At 43.7% G+C, this 26,626-nt stretch overlaps 1 protein-coding gene across 1 annotated transcript in view; it reads right to left on the reverse strand.

The window, feature by feature from the left end:
* HECW1 (HECT, C2 and WW domain containing E3 ubiquitin protein ligase 1) overlaps positions 1 to 26,626 on the reverse strand; it is a 334,425-nt gene that overhangs the window by 223,332 nt on the left and 84,467 nt on the right. Inside the window, exon 4 of the mRNA XM_014574083.4 lies at positions 6,377 to 6,701. Coding sequence (XP_014429569.1) covers positions 6,377 to 6,701 — 325 coding nt within the window. The remainder of the gene's footprint in view (positions 1 to 6,376; positions 6,702 to 26,626) is intronic.

Here is a 26,626-nt window from a genome sequence, read left to right on the forward strand (position 1 = left end):
GATCAAAAGGAGATTGGGGGAGATGGAAGAGACACACAAAAAGGAAATGGAAGGAGAAAAGAGATAATAAAAGGAAGAAAAGAGAGGAGAAGATAAAGATAGGAAAAAAAGATAAAGAGGAAAGGAAAACATGGGAGCAGGTAAACGGAGAAAACAGAGCCAGATAACCACAGCAATTCTTGGTCATCACTGACAGGGATTCTATTTTAAGAAAAGCAGATATAGGCAATGGAAAGAGAAGGAGCGACAGAGTTGGATCCTGAATCATCTGATCCAGGGTAGAAAACCAGCAAACAAAAAATACAGGAGACCCCGACAATCATTCTCCAGTTTGAGTGTGTCACTACCTTCAGCAAATTTTGTTTTACCTTTGAAATCTTTATCCTCTCATTCTAAAATAGATGCAGTGTTACTGCCAACCCTTTGTTTCTTTTTACAATGCAATCTAAGCAGCTTCCAGACATCTCTGCCCTGCTATAGGTTCATACTGAAAATATTTTCAGATCTAAAACTCCTGCATTTCCAAAATTACCTTTACTGAAGTGGTGAATGTAACCTACCTGGTTTATGTATTTTTAATAGACCATTTGCTACAAATTTAAAGCATCTCTCAATGTCTTATTCCAAACATAGCTAACATCAACTTGGATAATGAACACTGACACTTGAACTGAAAACTGGAAGAAGGAACATAGCAATGTTACATGACAATATACTTAGTTTTGGAGAGGGCAATGGACAAAGGGATATCATAGGGATCAAATGGATCAAAGGCCTGATACAAAGACATTGCAGCTAATGAGCATCTTTTTTTATTATAATACATTTTGGATCAGGCCTTAAAAAGAGGGAATAGCACACTAATGAAATTTGCTAAGACTACTAAAATGGAAGGAGATACAAATGCAACATAGAACCAAGATAGGAGATATAAATGGCCATGGAAAGATTTTAAATATGGACAAGAAGTAAAATTCGGTTGGGTAAAAACGCTAATTAAAATAGCAAGGTGGAAATAACATGAAGCATGTATACTTGATGGCCAGAAGAAAATTAGGATGTCACCAAAGGGGGAACAGCAAAAAGCAAATTAGACAAATGTGTTAACAATGTGATACAGCAGCAGAAAATGGTTCAGTTAACAAACATCAAAACACAAAACATCTTTATAGAGACTGGTGTGACTATATTTGGAATATTGCATTTACTTCTGGGCACCTCTCCACCACAAACTGTAAGAAACGGAGAGCTGGTCAGTGAACAAAAATAATTTGGACACCAGAGGAATCAACAGCTGATGAAAAATTAAGAAAACTCACTGTATATGCAACAACTCCTGTGTGGGGGAAGGACATTACTAGTTTAAGAATAACTAAAAGGTGTAAACACTGAGGTGGGAAATAAATTATTTTGTTTGATTTAGGAGTAATGGGATGAAATGGAGAAAAGACATTTAAAAGGTTTTATGACAGAAAAAAGGAGCAAGTTGTTTGACAACCTATGTGAAATGGATTTATTGTCATAAGCCATGATCTTGCAAAGTACCACCTGCCTGCTTTGTTTCCTTTACTTGTTTACTGGGGTGACTGTTGCATTGCACCTAGAAAACCAATTTTGACTCAAACACCAAAGAGATTAAGAAATAGCTGGAATATTCTTTCATGGGAAAACATGCTCCTAAAAGGGACATGTTTAGATGCCTGGCGATGGCTTCTCTACCATGTACATAAACTACAAGGTTGCGTCTAGACTGGCATGATTTTGCACAAAAACTTGCTGCCTGTCTACACTGGCCGCGAGTATTTGCGCAAGAATACTGACGTTCTAATGTATGAAATCAGTGCTTCTTGTGCAAATACTTTGACGCTCCCGCTCAGGGATAAGCCCTCTTGCACAAGTATTCTTGCGCAAGAGCGCCAGTGTAGACAGGCACCTTAATTTCTTGCGCAAGAAAGCCCGATGACTAAAATGGCCATCGGAGCTTTCTTGAGCAAAAGCGTGTCTATACTGGGCACGGACACTTTTGCGCAAAAGCAAATCTTTTGCGCAAAGGCACTTGCCAATCTAGACGCTCTTTTGCGCGAATACTTTTAACGGAAAAATGTTTCCGTTAAAAGTATTTGCTCAAAATCGTGCCAGTCTAGATGCAGCCCAAGAGAAAAAAGCTAGCAGACAAAATACACCTCCATAGTGGTTGCATTCTTTCAGAGCATTATCCCTTTATGATGTAGTGCTGGTCATAATATTAATAATATTTAGTAAATTCCAAACAGAAGCTAATTGTCTCCCTTTAATATAATTAATTAATCTTCCTAAGGGTAAATATTGTGACTAGTCTTATTTTACAGATTGTGAAATTGAGGGTATCACCATACTTAAAATGCTGCAGCTGCAATTCTGTAGCACATCAATGGAAGAATTATTTCATCAACCCAGCACTGTCCACATCAGGGAATAAGTTGGTATAACTACATCTCTCATCCATGTAAATATTTCACATCCTAGAAGTGATATAACTGTACCAATGTAAGTTCCTCATGCAGCTCAGCCCTGAAGCACAAAGAGTAAGCGGCTACATCAAGGGCACAGACAAAGCCAATATCGGAGATGGGAATTAAATTGAGGTATTTGTGGTTCTCAATCCTATGTGCAATGTTACTAGATCACACAAATAATTCTCTTTTTTGCTGTTTCATGAACAGTGCTTGGGTTACATCATCTGCTCGTGGAAAAGCTATTGTAGACATAGCCCATTTTTAAGTTAAAGTGAGTCTTTCCATTCATTTCAATAGGCTTAATGATCAGACTTTCTGAATATAAAATTAATCAGAAAAATGTAAAAATGTGTATTAATGAAAATCCTTTGAAAATGAGTTATGTCTGAATGAGGCAAAATTTGCCTTTTGGAAGTAAATAAAATCAAATATTAGACCAGAGAAAATATAATTTTAAGCTAACATTTAACTAATTAGGTCAAGATGTTTTATATACATATACGCTTGAGAAGGATTGGTTGAAACGAAAACATGGACAGGAAATTGGACTGGAAATAATTTGTGCATAAAGAACATTTATTAACTTTTTAAATGTTTTGTTTTCTTTAATGAAATTGCTGAAAGTAGAAAGTCTATTGTCTAAAGGTGAGCACAGCACAATATTAGCCTCAAATGGATTCACTGATTAATACCTGTATTTATAGGCACCAGGCCAAAAGTTTCTTTCCATGTCTAGTTTAGGCACTTCTTATGCTACACGTTATTGGGGCATTTCTGATTATGATCATCAGCATGGAAATAGTTAACAATGTTGTCATTTAAGTGGTGATAATAGACTTCAAGGCTAGTCTCCTAGGGTATGTCTACACTAGCTTGTTAGTTCGAGCTAGGTAGGCAAATGAGGGCAACCGGAGTTGCAAATGAAGCCTGGGATTTAAATATCCCAGGCTTCATTTGCATGTTCCCGAGCGCCGCCATTTTTAAATCCCCCTTGGTCTGAACTAACTGCCCGCAGCTAGACATGGCAGTTAAACTTTAATTCGAACTAACTCCTTAGTTCAAATTAACTGTTACTCCTTATTCCACGAGCCATGTATCATTTTACATTGTGGAGGTCACCTTCATAGCTAGAAGGGCCAGATTGCTTTCTTCTTAAATAGACATATAGATTTTCCACTCCCATGGATTTATTGTGTGATAAATGAATGTGTAAATTACTAGGTACTATAAGAGTAACTGTCAGGTTGCTGCACCAGAAAAAATTTACCATTCTATAATTCATATTACAAAGCATGCAAAAATACATTCGCTTCAACAGGCTTAATTACCAGACTTTCTGAATACAAAATTAATCTGAAAAATGTGTATTAATCAAAATCCTTTGAAAATGAGTTATGTCGAGCTGAGGCAAACATTGCCTTTTGGAGGTAAGTAAAATCCAAGTTTTGCAGAACTATTGTGCTATGTACATAGAATTTTGGTGTCTTACAGTTTTGTATTGCTGACCATCAGTTCAGTATCTGAGCATCTTCTATGTAAAGCAAATAGCAATAATGCAGTTCCTGGTAAGCTTCAGGAACTCCCTTTTCTGGATGAAAACTCTGCTTGAGGTAGGGTTTTGTGGTCTTGATACTTTGGTGATTACTATTTACCAATGTATTTTGACCAGAAATGGGAGGTTGCAGACAGAGCAGTGGTTGAAGTTTAGGGTTCACTGATAGCTCCTTGAGGCCTTGACAAACTATTGCATTTTTCAGGGAGTCTGGTAGGTGTGCTCTGAAGGAGCCATTGACCATTTCCATTAGTACTGGTATCCAGGATGGATCTGTTTAATTGGTTGAGGTTAAAATATTTTTAGAGTTTCTTCACTTTGGGAATGTGTGATTGGGGCCAAACTCGGTCAGGAGAGGCAAGGTGAACAATGCAATCTGGTCGGGGAAGAATTTCCTTTTGCAATTAGCTCCATGTTTATTTGGTTGATCTTAACAGAAAGGTATACCAACAGCTCTTCACAGTGGTTGATGCTTGGGTCCAGTATGGGGCTAGGGAATCTGGGTTGATTAGCTAGTGCATCTTAAACAGCTCTGCTGGCCAAGATTCTGTACAATTAAATTCAGAGTAATCTCATTTTCCCTTTTATACTGTAGTGGCATCATTCTGTTAGTGTTGTCTCATACTGTCTGGAGGTATTCACCATTGTGAGCCACTCCTCAGGGGTTACCTCTGATTCCACCCTGAAAAATACTTTGAATTGACAGATCACGACAACATCTTGGGATTTGGATGACAAATAAATTGTGTGCATGTGTTTGCTCACTTGCTTTAACCTGTAAATAACTTGCGTTTTTTTTCCCTAGTTAACAAATCTTTAGGTAGTTTATTACAGAATTGGCTGTAGGCATTATCTTTGGTGTGAGATCTAGGTTACCAATTGATCTGGGGTTAGTAACAGGTCTCTTGGGAGTAAAAGCACCTTTTGTGTGGTTTGATTTATAATGTCAGTAACCATTTTTGTGTGCGTGTGCTGCTGTGGTTTTTAGGGCTTGCTCCTTCAAGGTGCAAAGTGTTCTGGATATATCCAATAAAGCACTTGAGCACATATTTAAAGCATATGAATTTAAGTCTATATTAGGCAAACACGTTGGGGTGGCTGACACATACTAGATATTGCCTCAATGCACATGGATGAACTAGGTGATCTCACAAGTTTATTTCCAGCACTACACGCCTATGATCCTGTGAGGTATCCCATTTAAACCAATAAGACAACTCATGTGCTTAACTTTGACCATATGCTTATGTGCATCTGTGGATCAAATCTGAATGTTCAGCACACTGGAGGATGAAGCCTGCAATGCATCTGCTCTGAATCCTGTCAAATGATTTTTAAAATTTCTATCTTTTTAAATTAAATATTTACAAATCTTCATCTTGTACTAAAGAAAAGAAGTTAGGTGCTACTATTTTTTATTATTCACATATAGTATTCGTTAGTTATATAGAGAGATTCTGCTCAATGCTTTTCAAAGAGCTAAGCTCCCTTTCTGCAAAACCTTATGGCCGTGTCTACACTGGCGTGATCTTGTGCCAAAGCAGCCGCTCTTGTGCAAAACCTTGCTGCCTGTCTACACTGGCCGTGTGTTCTTGCGCAAGTAAGCTGATGTTCTACTGTATAAAATCAGGGCTTCTTGCGCAAGAACTATGATGCTCCCACTCAGGAATAAGCCCTCTTGAGCAAGTGTTCTTGCACAAGAGGCCAGTGTAGCAACATGAATTTCTTGTGCAAGAAAGCCCTATGGTTAAAATAGCCATCAGAGCTTTCTTGCGCTTTCTTGGCATGGATGCTCTTGCGCAAAAGCACATCTCTTGCGCAAAAGCACATACAAGTGTAGACGCTGTCTTCTGGAAGAGTTTTTGGACAAGAACTCTTCCGCAAAAGAGTTCTTGCGCAAGAAGCTGCCAGTGTAGACGTAACTTATATGTTTGTGTTATCCTTAATGATGTGAGAGTCTCACTGCTATAAAGACTACACAGGTGACTAAGGACTTGCAGTGGTAGATGCTTGGCATCCTAGGCTTTGTATAACCCTGGGGACATTTCCCCAAAATTTCCAACTGCTTTAAAATCAAACCAAATTTGAAACTTTGGGAAACTCCATAATGTAGTCAGAGCTCTAAAGATCCTAGCCAATGCTTACTCCAGCAATAGAAGCTCAGGGATGTATGAAAATTTACGACAAAGAGGCCTTTGAATAACTGTGTATATAAACTTGTCCACATTAGACCAAAAAATTTCTGTTAGCCCCTCGCTTTACTGTTCACTAATACACTCAAAATTAAAAAATAAAAGTAATTAGAAACACAAAGGCAGATAGGACTTACCAATGAGATACATGCCGATCCAGTCCCCTGCATCCACTTCTTCCTTTATATCCCAATAGATAACTAGGTCTTGTGAATGTCCAATGGAGTAATATGAGCTGCTGACCATGAGAGTAGACCGGCTGTCTGAAGTGACCAGGTCAGTATCACTGGTGGATCGTGGAATGGTTACTGTCTCATGAGCATTGTTCCTGAGGTCCATGTTATTAAACTGGTCAGGGTTATAGCTGTATCTGAGAGGTTCTTTACACCGGCGCCGGTTCTGTGAATTCCTAGATGGAGACGCCATGGCAGCCAGGCCTAGGAACCTGTTTTGGTACAGATTCTGTGGAGGGGTAGAAAGAAAAGAATATTATTTAGAATACACTTTGTTGAATTTTATGTGTCAGCTTAGAAGGGGGAAAGAGCACTGGAGTGAGAAAACAATGAATGAACACATACATGACTGTGAAATAAAAGATCCAGCATTTTTTTCTACAGTAGATACATAGTGTGTACCAAAATTATTATTGATTAATCATTACTATTAAGACAGCTGTATATGCAAGATATACATGAGGTTCCCCCATGCCAGCAGGCACTGCTGCTATACAGATTTTGTGAAGAAACAGATGGTGGCTTGTTTCTCTACATACCCACACATACGTTACAGGGCCCTGGGATGCAGCTAAGGCTACTAGAAATCCACTTTCTTCTAAAGTAATAGAAATTCCCTCCTCTTTCAGACACCATCAGCTTAATTCGTCGCTGAGGTAATTTCCAGAGAAATTTACATAGGGATACATTTGAGCTCATGCTCTCCATAAAGAACAACTTCTACCACTGTTAAGACACTGGCCAGCATTCAAAAAGAAATTTTCTTCCCAGATTGCGATCTGAAGTACTCCTACTACAAAAAGGAATGATCCCTTCTTCCATAATGAATATCTATTCATAGCAGAAGTAAACTGAGTTACTTCTCTCCAGTTAGCCTCGCTCGACTGAGAGCATCCATACTGTGAAATAACACTTGAGTTGCAGCACGCACCATGGTGCTGCACTCACTCATGGTGGTAATGCTTCATGGGGCACAGCCTATGGTTCCTAGCAGTGCTATAACCATAGCTAGTCTATGAATATTTTTCCTGGTATCTGTGGGAGAATGTGTTTGTCTTTCCTGGGTGCACAGGAGAATTATGGGAAGGCCCTGGAAGACTACCAGCACTCCAGTGGCTCTAGCTTGTGCCCATACTGCAAAATAATTGTGTTAGCAACTGGCAAATTATTCTCTTGATTTTAGCCTATACCTCATCTCGAGCCAGCCAACCTGACTGAAAAGTACCACTGCACTGAAGCTAAGTGTTTTATGGGGAGGACTGCACTCAGGACAAGGGCAACACTTGCATTATAACTCAGATTAACTCTTCAGTGAAGACAAGACCACTGTGAGACACTGCTTAACTTTCAGACACCTTTTGATGTTCCTCTTCACCCCCTCTTCCCAGAAAGAAAGCAGCTCTTCCATTCGTCACCCAGGCCCTTAAATAGTCTTCTCCTTATTCACCCATCTCGAGACATACTGTCCAGTTCACCTGATACAAGACCAGAGATTTCTCTGCAATTTCTTCTGCCTTTTCACGTGATCAGAAAACAAATCCATTTGAATGAAATGATTTACGTTTAAGAGGAAAACATATTTTCTGTGCAGAAGGGCAATATTTTCATTTTGAACTTGATTCACAGCATTATACCACAGGTACAATATGGTTTAAATAAAATATCTTAAATTTTTACTAACAAGACAGACTACCATCTTTGCATACTTGGAAAAACAGCAAGATAATTAATTATCATTAGGGCACGTAGGAGCCCTAGTAATGGACCAAGATTTCATTGTGCTTCGTGTTGTACAGATAGAGAACAAAAAGGCAATTCCTGCTTCAAAGAGTTTAGTTTTCTTGTTTATATAGCACCCAAAGTATGATAAGCCCTTTACATACCCTGCCTCCAAAAATGCAACATATAATGACCTGATCCTGCAAACACTTATTATAAAATATAGAGTTTAACAGCAGAAGCAAGCGCATTGGGGACTACTCACAGGAGTGGACACCACTCCTGATAGTAAGCGTTTGTAGGACTGTGCTTTAAATTTACAACACAGAAGGCAAAGTACAGGATTACAAAAGCAGGAACAGAGGGAGGAAGAAAGTAACTGTAGACAAGTGGGAAGGAGGTGGGATGAGGAATACAGAGAACAGTTAAAGCATTCTCAGATGGCCCCACATGCTACACATCATGTTAAGTTTCTTGGATTTTCTTTAAACCATTGTGTTTATTTATTTATGTTAATAGAAACGAGTGTTCACTTGTTAGTGTAAAAACAGCCCTTGCTGTGAGAATAATAGCATCATTCAAAACAAGGCCAAAAAGGACTTAATCTAATTTTATTGTAACTGTGTAATAAGCAAATGCATCATTTCTCTGTTAAAAAAAACAAAATAAAACTATAGGTCTCCCATGCAGTAACAATATTTTTAACCTATTGAGTAGTTCCTGGAAGGCCGATAATATTTACTAGGATTCAGTCAATAAAACTAAACCCGATAAAGGTTTCTGTCACATAGTGTAGGATCCATATGCTATAACTAAGGCACAATCAGACAATCTCCAGTTTTATTGCACTATTTGTGCTGTGATGGCGAGATACCAACACCAAGATTGTCAAGCTCATTACAAGGCATAGCCAAAAGAATTATGTTTCCCCAAATATGATGATGATTTGGAATTTGTATTTGTTCCTCATCAGGACAAAACAGAGACTTTTCTAAAATGTCCAGGAGTTAGAGCAACTCTGCTAGGATATTTATTATTTATCCAGAGGGAACAGATACAACAAGAGTTATTTAGAAAGTACTCCAGAACATCTAGCCAGGCAGTCAGGGCATTCTCCTACGATGCTGGAAACCCAAGTTGAATTAGGAATAGCAGAGACTTTAGACTCGATCTTCCACATTCCAGCTAAGGACCCTCGCTACCAGACTATTAGGTGTTCACCAGTGTTCTAATCACTAGACAGTTCTGAGGGCTCTTTCACCAGAAATTCCATCCTGGATCTGAAGGAAGTTTAGCCGAAACTGATATTTCCATGAAAAGTTTCATTTCTGGTAATTGGGAATTTTCCAACAACAAACACATTGGATAAAAATTCCCCAATCAGCTCTACTCATTCCTTCAGATAAATATGCATCATTAGCATAAGTTAGCTAACTCATAATACATTAATCAACAGCTATGTGATTTCAAAGGCTATTTTACTGACAAATTCCTCTAAGGAATAGTGGCTCTGCAGATACTTATTATATCTGAATTTTAATGGCTATATGGTTTGCAATCTTACTCATGGTGTTCTTTCAAATGTAATACTAATAATGCTTAATAAATGGGTAAAAAATGTCATTCTCAGTGTGATTTTAACTATCATTTCTAGGGACAATTATAAATTCACCTGTTTAAAGGAAAACAAGCAGTTCAAGTAACTGTGCAACTATTTTCATCGGGATCTATGTTACTAGAACTGCAGCTTACACCTCCCTAAACCAGGACTCTCTCATCCAGAAACATCCATAGTCCATCAGAACTGTGGATGATGCTGAACGAGAGAGCCGCAAGGCAGGATGGCCAGCAGCTGAGAGCCCTGCAAAAGGTGAGGCAGGTGGTAGAGGGGGTAGGTGCTCAGCAGACCAGTGGCAGTAGCAGGGCCATGGTAGCAGGGCAGCCTGTGCAAGCCGGCCCAACAGCAGGATTGTGCTGTGGCAGCCCACCAGTGGGGACAGAGATGCAGCAGCCTGGCTGGTAGTAAGGCCGGGCCACAGCAACCCCGCAGGAGAAGCCCATCTGGGGCCACGGCAGGTTGACCACTCAATCGGGGCTGTGGCAGGTTGACCGTGGGACTGGTGCCACAGCAGTGGGGCCAGCGCTGTGTGCTAGCATTCTAGCAGTGGGGCTAGAGCTATGGCAGCGGGGCTGAGGCAGTCGTGTTGCCTGGCTGGCAACAGGACCGAAGGAGCCGGCAGTGGGGAAGGGCAGCAGGCGGAGGGGGCGAGAGGCAGGGGACCTTCCCTGTCCAGCAAATTCCCTTATCCGGGACTGCTCAGCTCCTGAGGGTGCTGGATCAGTGAGGTTCAACCTGTAGCTGTTGTTACAGATGAAAAATAGTTCTGAGATTTAATAAAGAATCACTTTTCAGCATGATGTAGGTAACTGTTAAGGTTTCATTTACCTTGGTGTCATACGGGGTCAAGTGGAACTCCTGCAACTGAAGACACTTATAAGAAGACTGAAAACATCTCAGAAAGATATAACAATTTGCAGAAGACATCAAATGAGATGGAATCTCTTAACATAATGCAGAATTTGGTCCATATGTACATATGTCAGAGTTATTATATATGTGCAACAAAGCAAATTAGTGTTACTGGGACCTTTATTTTTCCATTTGCAAGACCTTTGTGCATTTAAAAATAGTTTCATTGTACATTAATGTATCCTACTGCATTTAGCTTCGCTGATGGGAATCACTGTACAAGTTAGAAACAAAATGAAAGGGTTGGCCTTGTGGTCATTTGGCAGGGTTCTGTGCTGATGAGTGGAATTGATTCTTGACACAGGCATATTATTCCTCAGGCAGCGAAGACTAGGAATGCTACTGGGGTGTGTGTGCTCTCAGTAGCTGCAAAGAAAATCAATGGTTCATGCCACTCATCAGCCACCTCTCCTGCCAACCATGAGCAAGGACTCTCAACCAACCCGCCCGGGCCACAATAACTGGAAAGTGAACCAAATGGTTAGGAGACAAATCCTTGCCATTCAGCAAGGCAGTGAGAAACTCCTGACCAAACAAAAAACATATAATCCAGATATTTTTCTTTATAGCACATGCTGAAATGTACATATATTACACTTCCAAATAAAAGAATTTAAAAATTTAATTTTGTTCTTCTGAAACTACTGATGGTACAACATTTCAAATGGCTCTATGTAAAGATGACATTTTGTAGTTTCTTAGATCACTGCATGGTCTTACATTGTAGACTATTTAATCACCAGAGTCTAATAATCTTACATTCGGTACCTTTGCACTCATACACACAGCTATGCAATCATAAGTGCTCCAAATGAAACACTTAGGAAAGCATCTGCAGCAGAGCACAGCTAATATGAAAGATTAATTTGCTAATATTCCTCAGATTAGTAGGACAAGACCTATATCCTTTCACCAATTAGGCAACATAATAAATGAATGTAATTAGCTGCTATCACACAAGGACGGGAAAACAATGCAAATACTTTCATTAAAAGATGTATTCTAGTACATGATTAAAAGGTATTTAAACAGTCTGGCTAAAATAGAAATTCTGGGAGGGATAACAGTGCAGAAATAATAGAAGTGTCTTTGTAGTATACTTTTAACCGTATAAAGTTTCTCTGCATTCTTTCAAAAGTACAGAGAGAAATACTATTGACACTTGTTTGAAGAAACTGTGTAAGAGCAACCGCCGCTTACGAGCAATATTTCCCCAGGGAACACTTTCCCTACTATAAATTGTTAACATTATCCATAACAGAAACAGCTGTTTTAAAGCAACATAGCAAAAGGGATCCAATATTTTGCTACTAAAGAATGTCTACTGTACTTAGACTAGAATTTGCTTAAGGGACACTAAAAACTAATCTGAGGCCCCAAAATCCACTTTTAGTTATATTCCCATGGAATGACAAACTTTCCATTGACTTTGAAGAACTGGGTGATAGTTCTAAACTATAAGACTATGGAAGGTGCTCTATTCCCAAAATGTCTGGTGAGAGCTGGAATTCTCAACAATTTTCCTGCAAAAATGAGGAAATTCCCTATAATCTTCACTGCAAACTTCCCCCATTTCCCACTATTATATACTATTTAACTCTCTCTCATTACGGGTATGTCTACACTACAGCGCTAATTCGAACTAACTTAGTTTGAATTAGTTAATTCGAACTAAGCTAATTCGAACTAACGCATCTAGAACTAAAAACTAGTTCGAATTAGCGTTTTGCTAATTCGAACTAGCGCGTCCACATTAAGTGGACCCTGAACCGGGGTTAAGGATGGCTGGAAGCAGTGCCGGCAGGGCATCAGAGGAGGACTTAGAGCGTGGAGCTGCTGTCTCAGGCTAGCCGAGGGCTGTGCTTAAATGGTCCCGACCCCCACCCCGGACAGACAGTTCTCAGGGGTGCCCCCTTTGCAAAGCAGTCCTGGCTTGGATTGCCCTGAGTGCCCACACTGGGCACATCACAGCACTCGGCCATCAGCCCGGCTGCACTTGCCGCAGGCTGCCATCTGGGGAGAGGGGGAAATTGGGGGGCTGCAGGAGAGCTTCCACCCCCAGAAGCCCGCAGAGCCAGCCCAGTCCTCCCCATCGGGGGCTCGTGCCCCATTCCTCCGTCACCTCCTTCCACTTACCCTTCCCTAGCCCCTCTTCTTGATGTACAAAATAAAGATAATGTGTCTTCCAAAATGGAATCTGTCTTTATTGAACAAAACTGGGGGAGACTGGGAAATGGAGGTGAGAGAGGGGAAGAGAGAGGCTGGGAGAGGGGGGGCGCATCTAAAATGATCAGGGGTTGGGAACAGGTCCCATATGAAGAGAGGCTAAAGAGACTGGGACTTTTCAACTTAGAAAAGAGGAGACGGAGGGGGGACAGGATAGAGGTCTCTAAAAGCAGGAGTTGGGTGGAGAGGGTGCATACAGAAAAGTTCTTCATTAGTTCCCATAAAGAAGGACTAGAGGACACCAAAGGAAAGGAATGGGTAGCGGGCTTCAAACTAGTAACAGAAAGTTGTTCTTCACAAAGCAAAGAGTCAACCTGTGGAACTCCTTGCTGCGGGAGGCTGTGAAGGCTACAACTAGAACAGAGTTTAAAGGGAAGTGAGATCAAGTCATGGAGGTTGGGTCCATGGAGTGCTATTAGCCAGGGGGTAGGAGTGGTGTCCCTGCCCAAGGTTTGTAGAAGGCTGGGGAGGGATGGCACGAGACAAATGGCTTGGTCACTGTCTTCGGTCCATCCCCTCCACGGTCCCTAGGGTTGGCCGCTGTCGGCAGACAGGCTACTGGGCTAGATGGACCTTTGGTCTGACCCAGGACGGCCATTCTAAGCTCAGGGCTCGGAGTCGGGGGTCTCAGTGGACCCCCTTGATTCTCTTGCACACCTGCTCCTGGGTGGCCAGGCTGGCAGCTATCCTGCCCAAGCCGGCCACTTTCCTGTGCCTAGTGCGGAGATCGTGGACGAGGTCCACGATGTCCGCACTAGTCCAGGCGGGTGCCCGCCTCTTGCAGTCCCGGGCAAGCTCCCGGGAGCCGCCAGCCTGGTCCCGGGAAGAGGGGGGGACTTGGGAGGCATCGGGTGGGTGGCTCGATCCGTGCCAGGTGCAGGGTCTGCTGGCTGGGTGCTGGCAGACTTGCACCTGGCACGGGCACCGTAGCCAGCCTGTGCCCCTTTAAGGGGTCCGGGGCCGGGAGGGGGGCAGACGAGTTTCCCTGGTGTTGGCCAGAGTGGCCACCAGGGAAACCTGGGGAGGGCTAGCCTCCCACTAGTTCGAATTAAGGGGCTACACACCCCTTAATTCGAACTAGCTAGGTAATGAGGATTACCTAGTTCGAACTAAGCGCTCCGTTAGTTCGAATTAAATTCGAACTAACGGAGCGCTAGTGTAGCGCCTATGAAAGTTAGTTCGAACTAACTTTGTAGTGTAGACATACCCTATGAGAGCATTCCATTATTAGAACACTTCAAATTCACCTCTTCCCCACACAAATTTTGGGTTATTTCATTTTTCATGATAGCAGATCAGGCGTGGAGAACCTTTTTCGGGTCGGGGTCCACTGACCCACAGAAAAATCTGTCAGGGGCCGCACACAAGTAAGAAGCGAAGCAAAAACTAAAACAAACCCTCATTGACATGGCTCCCAACTGAGAAGCAGAAATACACTCCCCACATTCCCTTTGCACAGCAGAGACTATGGGGGCCGGTGCTAGTAGACTTTGAGTGCTCCAGCCTTCAAATTTAAACAAAACCTACATTTCTAATGTAACCAAAGCAAAATTTTAAATAAAAAACCAAACACATTGAGGCCTTTAAATAAAAACAAGAGAAAAAGGTCACATAACTCTTTTCCTCTTTGGAAGTGACCATTTAAAATAACTACAGTGAAGTATTGCCTAAGGACACAGTCAAAAAGTCACAGAGATTGTGAAGCTAAAGGTCAAATATGTTATTTCACAATCTTTTCTTTTCCAGACAGCGTATTTTCAAACAGCTCTGACTAAAAGGTGGGGGGTAGGGGGTAGAAGGTCCTCTTGGGTGGTTTCTTTGATCTGTTGTTTGAAATAAAGATGCATCAATCTTAGTCTGAGAATTCTCTGAAAAACATGTGCATACTGGATCAGTCATTCAAAGCCTGATGTGTCTGATCAGCATACTGCCTTTCCCATCGGAGCCAGTTTTTCAGGAAACACTGCCTTTCTATGGACTCACGTTCTCCTGAAGGAGTGGTTACAGCAGGGTGCAGATGTTCTTTTCTTCTAGAGGTTAAAGAGGGAGAGCCCTTTAGTTTTGTTGACTTTTATTGAGATAATTTTATTTTTATTACTTGTACTCTGGTAATGTCTAGAAGCCCTAACCATTGGTATTAGCATCATGCCTCGAATCTCCAGATATAGATCATTACCTCATTGTGCTAGGCACTGTGCAAATGCAGAACAAAAAGTCCATTCTGCCCCCAAAAATTTGTAATCTAAGAAGTCAAGGGACAATAAATGGATACAGATATACTGGGGAATACAAGGAAATATAGCCTGTATTGGTCGGCATAGTTGGGAAGTGGTGTCAGCATACCAGCAGGCTGACCATGATCAAGTATTTTATAGAAATTTTGGCAAAATGAGTTTTGAGAGAGGTTTTAAAAGCAAATAATGAGGTAGCTACATGACAGATTTTCTGCTATGTCCTGGACAAACCTTACTGAATTAAGTTAAACCTTATGAAATTAAGTATAAGACTCTCAGGAGTTCATTGTATTAGAAATGCTAATGTTTATGTGCTATTGTAGGATTGTATATAATGTTTCTAGGAGATGTGACTAATGTAAATCCTGGCAAGTGTTATGAGCTTGGTAGGACTCTTTGAGACAATGAGATAGACAAAAAAAAATTAAGCAAAATTCCTAGGAAATATTTGGTAGGTGGGGAAAGCGAAGTTACTCACCTTCGGTGCAGTAACTGTCGTTCTTTGAGGTGGAGTCCCCGCAGGTGCTCCACAATGGGTGCTGGGCTTGCCCTGGCACTGCAGACAGAAGCTTGTGATAAGCAGGGTTCGGCCGGACCACGCACGTGCCGTGGGCTCACGGCTTTCGCACTCTTTTCTGTCTCGCGCAGTCCAGCCCCCCGCCAGTTCCTCGAGACCGCCTCAGACTCTGTAAGACACAAGAGGAGAGAGAGAGGACTCTGAAGTGGGTAGGAGGGCGGGTAGTGGAGCACCCACGGGGAAACCACCTTGAAGAACAACAGTTACTGCACCAAAGGTGAGTAACTTCGCTTTCTTCTTCGGGGATGTCCCTGCGGGTGCTCCACTATGGGTGACTGTGTAGCAGTAGTCAGGATGGAAGGAGGGCAAAGGAGTCCCTATTTATCCTCTGTGGAGAGCACCACAGTTGGCACTGCTCCATCTGAGGAAGTACCCAGAGAAATAGAGTAGTGTTTGGCAAAGGTCTCGTGTGATGACCAGGTCGCTGTCCTGCAAATATCCTTAAGGGATACTCCTTTATGGAACGCTGTCGATGTCACCATGGCCCTGGTGGAGTGGGCACGTGGTTGGGCTGGGAGCAGTAAGCGTTTTGCTGCGTAAGATTGTGTTATGCATAAGGTTACGAGATTAGAAATCCTCTGGGAAGATAGGTGCTGACCCTTCGACCTCTGCGCCAGGGAGACAAATAAGTGGTCCATACGTCTGAAGGGTTTAGTGCAGTCTATGTAGAATGCTAAGGCCCGCTGGGTGTCCAGGGAGTGCAGGGTCGCTTCTCGCGGTGAGGCATGGGGCTTCAGGAAAAAGGTTGGTAGGATCACTGGTTCATTGACATGGAAATGGGAGATGATTTGGGGTATAAATTTTGGGTGTAGTCTCAACACTACCCCATCTTTTCGGAAAATCGTATATGGTGGCATGGCCATCAAGGCGGAAAGCTCACCCACCCTGCATGCCAATGTTATGGTGAGCAAGAAGACAGTTTTCAAAGTGAGGAGATGCAAGGATACAGTCGCCAGAGGCTCGAACGGTGCCCTCATTAGGGCATCGAGGACTACATCCAGGCTCCACACTGGTGGGACTGGGTCGTGTGGTGGGGCCATGTTGGTGAGGCCCTTAAGAAATCCCTTAGTAGTAGGATGGCAAAGACAGAGACGCCATCTATTGGTGATGTGAATGCTGAGATTGCTGCCAGGTGTACCCTGATGGAGGCTAATGCGAGTCCTGTGTCTTTTAGGTGCAGCGCATAGTCCAGTACGGAGGATATCGACGGACGTGTTGGATCATGGTGGTTCGTGGTACACCAGGAGGAGAATCTGCACGACTTATGAAGGTAAGTTTTCTTCGTGGTTTGTCGTCTACTGTGTATCAGGATGTGTTGGACTGAGGCAGAGCAGAAGGATTCAAATGGAGTCAGCCAGTTAGGAACCATGCTGTCAGGTTCAGGGTGTACATCTGGGGGTGTTGCAGGCGTCCTCGGTCCTGGATCAGGAGATTCGGGGGGATGTATCAGCGCCTGTGCGGACAGATGGTGGAGGAAAGGGAACCAGTGCTGGCGGGGCCAATCTGGTGCTATGAGGATTAGCATTGCCCCGTCTGCCTTCAGCTTCTGGAGGACCTTGGGGATTGGCGGTTTGGGGGGGAAGGCATAGAGGAGGGGTCTGCGCCAAGTCATAAGAAAGGCATCCCTCCAGGGATGCAGGGCCGAGACCTGCCCTGGTGCAGTACTTGTGGCATTTTGCGTTGGTGGGAATTTCAAAGAGGTCCACTTGGGGAGTTCCCCAACGTTGGAAGATCTTGTGTAGGACGCCATCGTGCATTTCTCATTCGTGTTTTACGTCGAAGTGCCTGCTCAGGAAGTCTGCGGTCACGTTTGTGGTGCCAGGTAAGTAGGATGCCATAGGTGTTATTCCGTGGCGAATACACCAGTTCCAAAAGCGGATAGCTTCCATGCATAAGGAGTGGGAGCGAGCACTGCCCTGGAGATTCACGTAATACATGGCCGTGATGTTGTCCGTGAGTATCCTCACCGTGGTGTTTCAAATGTGGATGAGGAAGGCTTTGCATGCATTGAAAATGGCACGTAGTTCTAACAGATTTATGTGTAGATGTGTTTCTGGTGGGGACCATTGCCCCTGGGCTGAGAGGGAGCCCATGTGAGCCCCCCAGCCTAGTAGGGAGGCATCTGTCGTGATTTGGTGGAGTGGTTCTTGTTGATGGAAAGATACACCTGATAGCAGATTCCTGCAGCTGATCCACCATAGGAGTGATTGGATAACTCCAGGTGGGGGCGTCAACAGTCTGTGGAGGTTGTGTCTGGTGTGGTTGTATACGAGTGTCAGCCAGTACTGGAGGGCGTGAAGATGTAGTCTGGTGTGTTTGACCACGTATGTTGCATGTCATAGGCATGTTATAAGTAAAATGGTGGGGCTGACAGTGATGGTATGAATGAGGTCCTGGAAGACTTGAAACCTCTGTAAGGGAAGGAATGCTCTGCCGGCAAGTGAGTCCAGACGGGCCCCAATAAACTCGATGTTCTGTGTGGGGTGCAAAACGGACTTTTGCTCGTTGAGAAGAAGTCTGAGCGATTGGAAGGCTTGCCTGGTAAGTTGAAACACCTGGGAAACCTTGCGTGTAGAAGGACCCTTGAGTAGGCAATCATCCAAGTAAGGGAAGATGAGTACCCCTTGACACCGGAGAAAGGCCATGACTACCGATAGGACCTTTGAAAACACCCTCGGGGCTGACGATAGCCCAAAGGGAAGGACTTTGTATTGGAAGTGGTCCTTTGTTACGACAAAGCGTAAGACCCTCCTGTGGGCTGGATGGATAGGGACATGGAAATAGGCATCCTGGAGGTCGAGGGCAGCAAACCAGTCTTGTGGATCTAATGTAGGGATTATGGCAGCTAAGGTTGGCATTTTGAATCTATGTATCCTGAGGTATTTGTTCAGACGGCAGAGATTGAGGCTGGGACACCAACCTCTTGACCTCTTCTGGGTGAGGAAGTAATGTGAGTAGAAGCCCCTGTTCCTGAACTCGTTTGGGACTGGTCCGGAGGAGGACCTCGTGAGAGGGGTCCCTCAAAAAAGGGACGGGGTGGGAGGGGTGGTCGGTGGAATGGCTGTGAAAGGAATAGGGTAGCCGGTTCGAACAATTTCGAGGACCCATCTGTCTGAAGTGATTTTGGCCCACTGATGTAAAAAGGGCCTCAATGGGTGGTGAAATAGCTGGGTTGGACGATTCGTGGTGATGCCTATGACTGTCTGCTCGCCCCCGACCAAGGCCTCAAACCTGTTGCTTGTTGTTGCAAGGCATGTTCGTCCTGCTGTTTGGGTTTCGGCCTCCCTGGGGCCTCTGTCGTGAGCATTGATTATCGAAGGGCCTCTGTTGCTGATGTTGTTGCTGCCATTGTTGTCTAATGTAGGAATAGTCATATCCATGTTGGTATGGTGAATAGTGGCATCTCCTGAAGGGGAGGGAGGGTGTACATCCCCAGAGTTCGCAAGGTTGTTTGGGAGTCCATGGAGGAGTGTAGGATTGTATCTGTGTTGTCTGCAAAGAGCTTGTCCTTGTCAAAGGGTAAGTCCTTGACTCTGGCCTGTAGCTCCTTTGGAACTCCCACCGCTTGAAGGTAGGAGGCTCTGTGCATATTGATGGCGGTGGCGGTAGAGTGAGCGTCAGCGTCAGTGACATCCATGGCCATTTGGAGGGACGTTCTCGCTGACGTGTAGCCCTGTTGGCTTACCGATCTCAGGATAGATTTCTTTGAGTCCGAGAGATGATCCAAGAGTGGGATGAGACGCGAAAAGTTATCAAAAGTATCGTTAGATAGATGGTGTAGACCTTCCTGCCTAGAAGGTCCAATCTCTTTATGTCCTTGTCTGAGCTCTGTTGTTTGAGGTGTGGGGCTCTAGCCCTCTGTTGGGCTGCATTGACTACTAAGGAGTTAGGTTGTGGATGGACAAAGAGAAATTCCATGCCCTTTGGTGGCATGAAATATTTCTTGTCAGACTGTTTGTTGGTTGGAAGAGCCAACGCTGGAGCATGCCATATCTCATCTGCAATTTCTAGGATGCCCTCATCGAGCGGGATGGCCAGACGCGACCTATGCTGCGGCTGGAGGTTTCTGAAAAGCTTGTGTTTTCTTCCACTATTTGATCTGAGGAAGTGGGTCTGGCCCACGAAAGCTCATCACCTAATAAACCATCTTGTTAGTCTTTAAAGTGCTACATAGTCCTGTTTTTTGTTTCGTCTGTAATAGTGTCGGTGACGAGAAGGTGCAGCAGCCAGGAATGGAGAAGGCAGTCTGGAGGAGGCATGGGGAGACCCATGCCAGTGAGTGGACCGACGTGGAGATCGCAGCACAGGCAGAGGAGAGGATGGTGTCGGGGAGAGGAGGTGGGAGCGAGAGCAGCTCTGGCGCGGAGACGTGAAAAGAGCAGGGCTCCAAGGTCCTTGTCTGGTGGCGTGTGCTGAAGTGCCAGCCGGAGCTGCATTGCTTGGTGCTGGCAGCTCAGAGGCATCAGCAATTGGTGCCATGCCAGTAGTGGAGCGGACAGGTGCTGTGTAGTCCGGCACAGCGCGGTGAGTTGGAGGCGGTGCGGGTGCCGGTGACGTGCTGCTCGGCTCCGAGGGAGGTCTGGGAACCGGCTCAGCGCTCTGCGCTGGAGGCAAAGGAAGCGGCTGAGCCGGTGCTGCCTGGGGAGCCGGCATGTGGGAAGCCTCCCGTAACTGCTTCAGCTTCGGAGCCGCTGAGGCAGGGGGACATGGCTTTACATTGCCAGACGTACCAGGTGTGTCTGCCTGATTCTCCCTGCCATTTAAGGCAGCTGGCAGGGATCTTTCTGGCGAGAGCCTGGATTTCTTTTGAAGCCCCGTAGTTGGGGAGGAAGACTGGCGCTTGTGTGGCTGTTGAGCAGAGTGAGTTTCCTGCGGCTGCAGGGCTTTATCAAAGAGGAGCATTCGCAGGCGCCTCTCTCTATCCTTTCTAGCCCTGGACGTAAGTCTAGTACAATGGTTACACTTCTGGGGGATGTGAGATTTCCCCAGACAACAGATACAGTCTAAGTGGCCATAGGAGGCTGGCATTGCCTCCCAGCAAGAGATGCATTTTTTGAAGCCGGTAGCAGACATATTACCGGCTGTCTGAGGTAGGTGGGTTTTTTTTTTTTTGTAACTTTGCCTCAGAATTAGTGGTAAGACTGTGATAATGTCTCTGTTCTGTTGTCTTTATCTCTTTTCCCCCTTTTTTTTTTTTTTTTTTTAAGAGGAACAACTATATACAAAGGAGTGGACGGGAGAACAGCTGAGAGGCGGGAGGTAAGAACAGTATGCGGTTTCTGTTCCTACTCCCAATTAGTTCTTTCTTTTTCTTCTTCTTTTTCTTTTTTAAATAAGGAGAAAACAAAGGAAAGAGGAAAAAAAGGATGTATGTAGCAGGGGGAACTAGAAAGTATCTAGTTCAGTGAGTGAAGTAAGGAGCGTGGTTCCAAGCATCTGTAGCCTGAGGCAGTGAAGAGGAACTGGTGGGGGGCCAGACTGTGCGAGACAGAAAAGAGCCCACGGCACATGCGCAGTCCAGCCGAACACTGCTTATCACAAGCTTCTGTCTGCGGTGCCGGGGCAAGCACAGCACCCATAGTGGAGCACTCGCGGGGACATCCCCAAAGAAGAACACAGCTTATCATCTTTGGATCCATCCTTCTGAAGCTGTGCTTGGAGGCAAAATCTCATTGTTGTTAAATGAAGACCAAACCAGATATCCAAACTGGGAAAAAAAGTGACTCACATTTTTATAGATGTGCTTATTCTGAGCTGACAACTGTTATGAACTTGTAACTATAGACAAGCCCAGAAGAGCCCTAATTGGAGTCAAGAATTGTAGGCTCTTTTATTATTTTAATATGTTCTTTCTCTAATGCTTTTATCTTAAGAGTAAATGTGTTTGCTTAGAAAGGTACCAGTGGGGTACCTTATTGCTGTGGTAATTACCCTGTTCATAGCCTTTGAAGAGAAAGCACAGTGTAGAGAGAGACATGTGGCTCCATACAAGAGAAGTGACAGCTGAGGAACCCGAAGTCTAGGACTGGGTGCCCGTGCTGGACCATGGAGGAAGAATACAGGTTCAGTTGCCCAGAATGGGGATAGCACCAGTCCTGTAAATGATGCCATGAAAAAAAATCACAGTGCCCATATGATGTCCCATTGACTTCAGCAGGTCTGCATGTGAATGGGCTCCTAAATCTTTAGAGTAAATTACAGGAACATATACCACAAAAAAAATTGTATTATAAATTCACCTAAAACATATGACAAAACACATTATAAACTGAATAAATAAATACACAGTAGTAAGCTACTGTCTGACTTCTCAGGCAAATAGTGCAAAGTTATAACAAGCTAGATGACATTGCTGCAGCTAGCCAAGGTGAAAAAAAAACCAACAATCTGAGGCCAAGTGTAATGTGTAATAAAATAAACCTATCACTCTATACACAGTATGCACTATGTAGCATTCTGTCCAAATATAGATACAGTGCCATCCACAAATATAAAGCAGAAATCATGAGAAAAGCTGTGAACTAGTCTTGTGGAACCTGCAAGTCTCCTATAAAAATAACTAGAGGGAACATGAGTTCAAGCAAAATTCTACCAATTTAGAATGTTTTCCAAAAGTATCAGCCAATTATTTCTCTGCTCTCAGGTAACAGAAACTCCAAGGCTCTTTTGGAATTTTCCTGATGCAGAACAGTAAATCTGGCTCCTTACGAAACTTGAGAGTTCCAAGTTACAACATCTGTGTAGCAATCAATATATTCTAACTTCCATTCATGACTACCTCTTTGCCAAACAACAAAGCCCAAGTGATTGCACTGTGCACACAACCATTAGAATCCTGAGTTAAAAATAGACATGCATAATATAGCATGAAGATTATGGGTATAGTTAATTATTTATACTGCTCCAGGCTCAAGAAATAAACCCTGCACAGAAATTAAAAAGTTAAATTATTAATATTAAATAAAACCCTTCAGAGAGAAAGGTGAATTTTTAGAAATCCAGGGATTGTGTGGGTGCACCCAAGAGGAGGAGAATTTGGCTCAAATTTATCTATGTTGTATCCCCCCCGTCCTAGGCTATGTCTAGACTGCAGGCTTCTTTCGAAAGAGGCTCTTTCGAAAGATCGCGTCTAGACTGCAGGCGGATCTTTCGAAAGAGAAATCCGCTTTTTCGAAAGAGAGCACCCAGCGAGTCTGGATGCTCTCTTTCGAAGACGGCCTCTTTACATCGTAGAACGCCTTCTTTCGAAAGAGGAACTTTCGAAAGAAGGCGTTCTTCCTCGTGAAACGAGGTTTACCGCCATCGAAAGAAAAGCCGCGTTCTTTCAAAATAATTTCGAAAGAACGCGGCTTGAGTCTGGACGCAGGGGAAGTTTTTTCGGGAAAAGGCTACTTTTCCCGAAAAAACCCCTGAGTCTGGACACGGCCCTAGATACACTTATGCCAAATGTCATTGCTTCTGTTAAGTCATGCCCATTGCCCACATCATAGGCTCCTTGCATTCCTCCATTCCACCCCAAAACTCCTCTGTGTGCCACCCTCCCATTCCCCTCTATTTCAACAACTTCCTGCAACCTGTCCCTCTTGCCTCATGCTGGGGACTTTGTGTACCATCCCTACTCCCTTTCCCCCAATGCCAAGAACTCTGTGTGCCACCTGTACTCCCCTCCCGCCTACCCATGGATCTGTATGCCCCCATAACAGGTTTCTGCTCCCTCCCCACCATATCAAGGACTCTGTCTCCCCCTCCAAAGTATCTTTCTTCCTCCTGCATTGGAAGTGATGGGTAGATGGTTGGTGCCCTCTCTCTCTTTTTTCTCTCCTTCTCCCATCATGGAACATGCTTTAGGGAGGCATAACAAAAGGAAGGAGGATCTTTTTCCTCTCTGCATGGTTCCCTGAGCTCACTGAACAGCCACCCCATAGTTTTAGACAGAGCAAGGAAGATTTTTTTTTAAGTGCTAAGAATTTTCAGTCATTTCCAAGGGTGCTGTGGGCCCCCCTCATTCTCCCATCCCCATCATACAATGGGGCTTTGTGTAGTCCCATTTGCTCCACCATTATTATTTCTTTTATCTCAGTCTGTGATAAAAGGCTATGCCTATACTACCCCCCTGAGCCACATAAGTTACACTGAGGGTATGTCTATACTGCAGAGTTTTTCCAGAAAAACAGCTTTCTTCCTTTATACAAGGAAGAAACCTTTTTCCAAAAAAGGTTTTTCAGAAATGTGTGTGGACACAGACAAGAGTGTTTTTTCAAAAGAAGAGGCCCCCAGGAAAAAGCACTGGTGCCCTGGTGGCCACTCCATCCACAGTAATCACAACTGAAACGCGAGATAGCGTCCAATCGATGTGGATAGTATCTTTTGAAAAAGCAGATCACTTTTTTGTTGAGCTTTTGCTGTCTAGATGCTCTCTTTTGAAAAAGGCTTTTTGGGACGAGTTCTTCCGGAAAAGCTTCTACTGACAGAAGCCTGCAGTCTAGACGTAGCCTGACATAAGTGCTTGTGTGCTCCGTGCTATATTGGTGGAAGAGATTCTCTCACTCTTGGAGTTTTTTTTTTTTATGCTGACGGGGGAGCTCTCACCTATTAGCACAGAGAGTCTTCCCCAGATGTGCTTCAGCAATGCAGCTGTATCGATACAAATGTGCCACTGCCATGTTTTTCATATAGACATACCCTTAATTGTTTAGGGCTCATCTACACTTACTATAGTGCAGCAGCACAGCTACACTCCCCCTGCCGGTTCTCAGGGTCATCATAGTCTGCATCCTCTGGCAGGGTAAAGAAGGTCTCTTCAGAGGAGGGCCTGGCAGGCTGGGACAATCCTCAGCCTCTGCAAGGTCCTCAGGGCCCTCCTGGCTTGGGAGCTCAGGACAAGCCTCTGCTTCCTCCAGCAGCTGGGGCCTTACTGAGCTCCTACGCTGGGCTTTTATCTTACCTGCCCCACCCCTTGGCTTCCAGGGGTTTAAAGGGACAGGACCTAGCTTGGCCCACCCAGGCTCGGAGAGGGGTTCTTCCCCCTCAGGGTGAGTGACCAGCCACCCCTGCTCTCTACAAACCAGAATGAGAAGAGTAGCCGGAGTTGATGTGAGAGCAGCCCCCATCAACCTTACCACATAGAAGACACCACAGTAAGTCAGTCTGCTTCAGCTACAAAGTTGCATAGGTTAGTATAGCTCAGCACCTGCTGCATCTCTATTTATACAGATTTAATTATACATTGTTCTGGTTTTTCAAGAGATATCTTTCCACTGACTGACAGGGGCCACCATTACTGAAAATGATTATTCCAGGGACTGACAGAAAGAGTAGTCAGTATCAGAATGAATTACTTTTAATTTTTCAGGGTAAACTTGCTCTAACTTGTTGCAAGTTTATAGGGGATTTGAAGAACAGGTCCTCCCTCCATTGCGAAAAATATGGTGAGAGGTGTTGCAGTTCAAATTGTGCTAAATATTTTATTTCACTTACCAACATTTAAAAATATTGGTGAAATTTCTAAAAAAATAGCAGGGCTTTGGATCTGTGGCACTGACATCTATCAAGGTTTGAATATCGTTGGCTTCATAAGTTGAGGCCCAAAGGAAATTCAAAAGAAGCATCTCTGAAGGAAAGGAGGCATTCTATACTTATATAAAGTTCTTTGCAGCTGCAGGCCATATAGGAAGCTGCTGTAAGCTGTAGTGCCTCATATTTAATATTTTAGCAAACTGGATCTCCTCTAATAGAATATAGCAAACCTTTCTAAGATGTGACCCTGGCTATAATTACCTGTATTTTTGCCATTTCCAGGTTGAGTAATTGTAATAAGCTGTAAAAAGGGCTATCTTTGAAGATCACTCAGAAACCACAGCTAAAATCGATTGTGGCTCACCCATCTTTTAAATGTGGCAAGCTGATAGATCATGCAACATCTGGGTTCTGCACAAACATCCAATTCCCTTCTTGCACAATTTAAGCTTTTTTTTTTGGTCAAGTATAAATTTTTAAATGATCTATGACTACTGTGCCTCAAAGACTACTTCTACCACTCTGCTCCCATATATCAGTTATGAGTTATCAGAATGCTTTAGCTATCTAATGCTAACTCAGCTGGGGACAGGTGGCATAATTCTTGGTGTTGAAACCTGAGCTCTACGAGTCACTCCTTATGCCTCTCAGAGTGTATCTAGACTACATGGCTCCGTCGACGGAGCCATGTAGAGGAGTTTACTAGACATAGCAAAAAGAAGCGGTGATTTAAATAAGGGCGTTTCACGAGGCATAAGGGATCTGACGACAAAGGGATCTGGGGTCGGTTGATCCCCATCTAGACTATGCGCTGTGCCGACAATCAGCTGATTGGCACAGTGGGCAGCCATTTTGATGTAAATGAACCGGCAATTATTTAAATCACTGCTTCATTTTGCTATGTCTAGTAAACTCATCTACATGGCTCCGTGGACGGAGACATGTAGTCTAGACAAACCCTCAGAGCCCAAGTTTGTAAAGATCTTAGGATATGTCTACACTGCATTCCTCTTTCGAGAGAGGAATGCAAACACAGCTGAGCGAAATTGCAAATGAAGCGCAGATTTGAATTTCCCATGCTTCACTTGCATAATCGCGTCCGAGCGCTATTTCAAAATAACCAATTTTGAAAAAAGAAACGCTGTCTAGACGTGGTTATTTCAAAAGAAAACCCTTCTTTCAAAATTACCCTTACTCCTTATAAAATGAGGTTTAAGGGTAATTTTGAAAGAAGGGTTTTCTTTTGAATAACTGCATCTAGACAGCATTTCTTTTTTTGAAATAGCGCCCAGACGCGATTATGCAAATTAAGTGAAATTGAAGGGAAATTCAAATCCATGCTTCATTTGCAA

Source organism: Pelodiscus sinensis, chromosome 2 (genome assembly GCF_052426305.1).
Source record: "Pelodiscus sinensis isolate ZL-2025 chromosome 2, ASM5242630v1, whole genome shotgun sequence".
Lineage (NCBI taxonomy): Eukaryota > Metazoa > Chordata > Testudines > Trionychidae > Pelodiscus > Pelodiscus sinensis.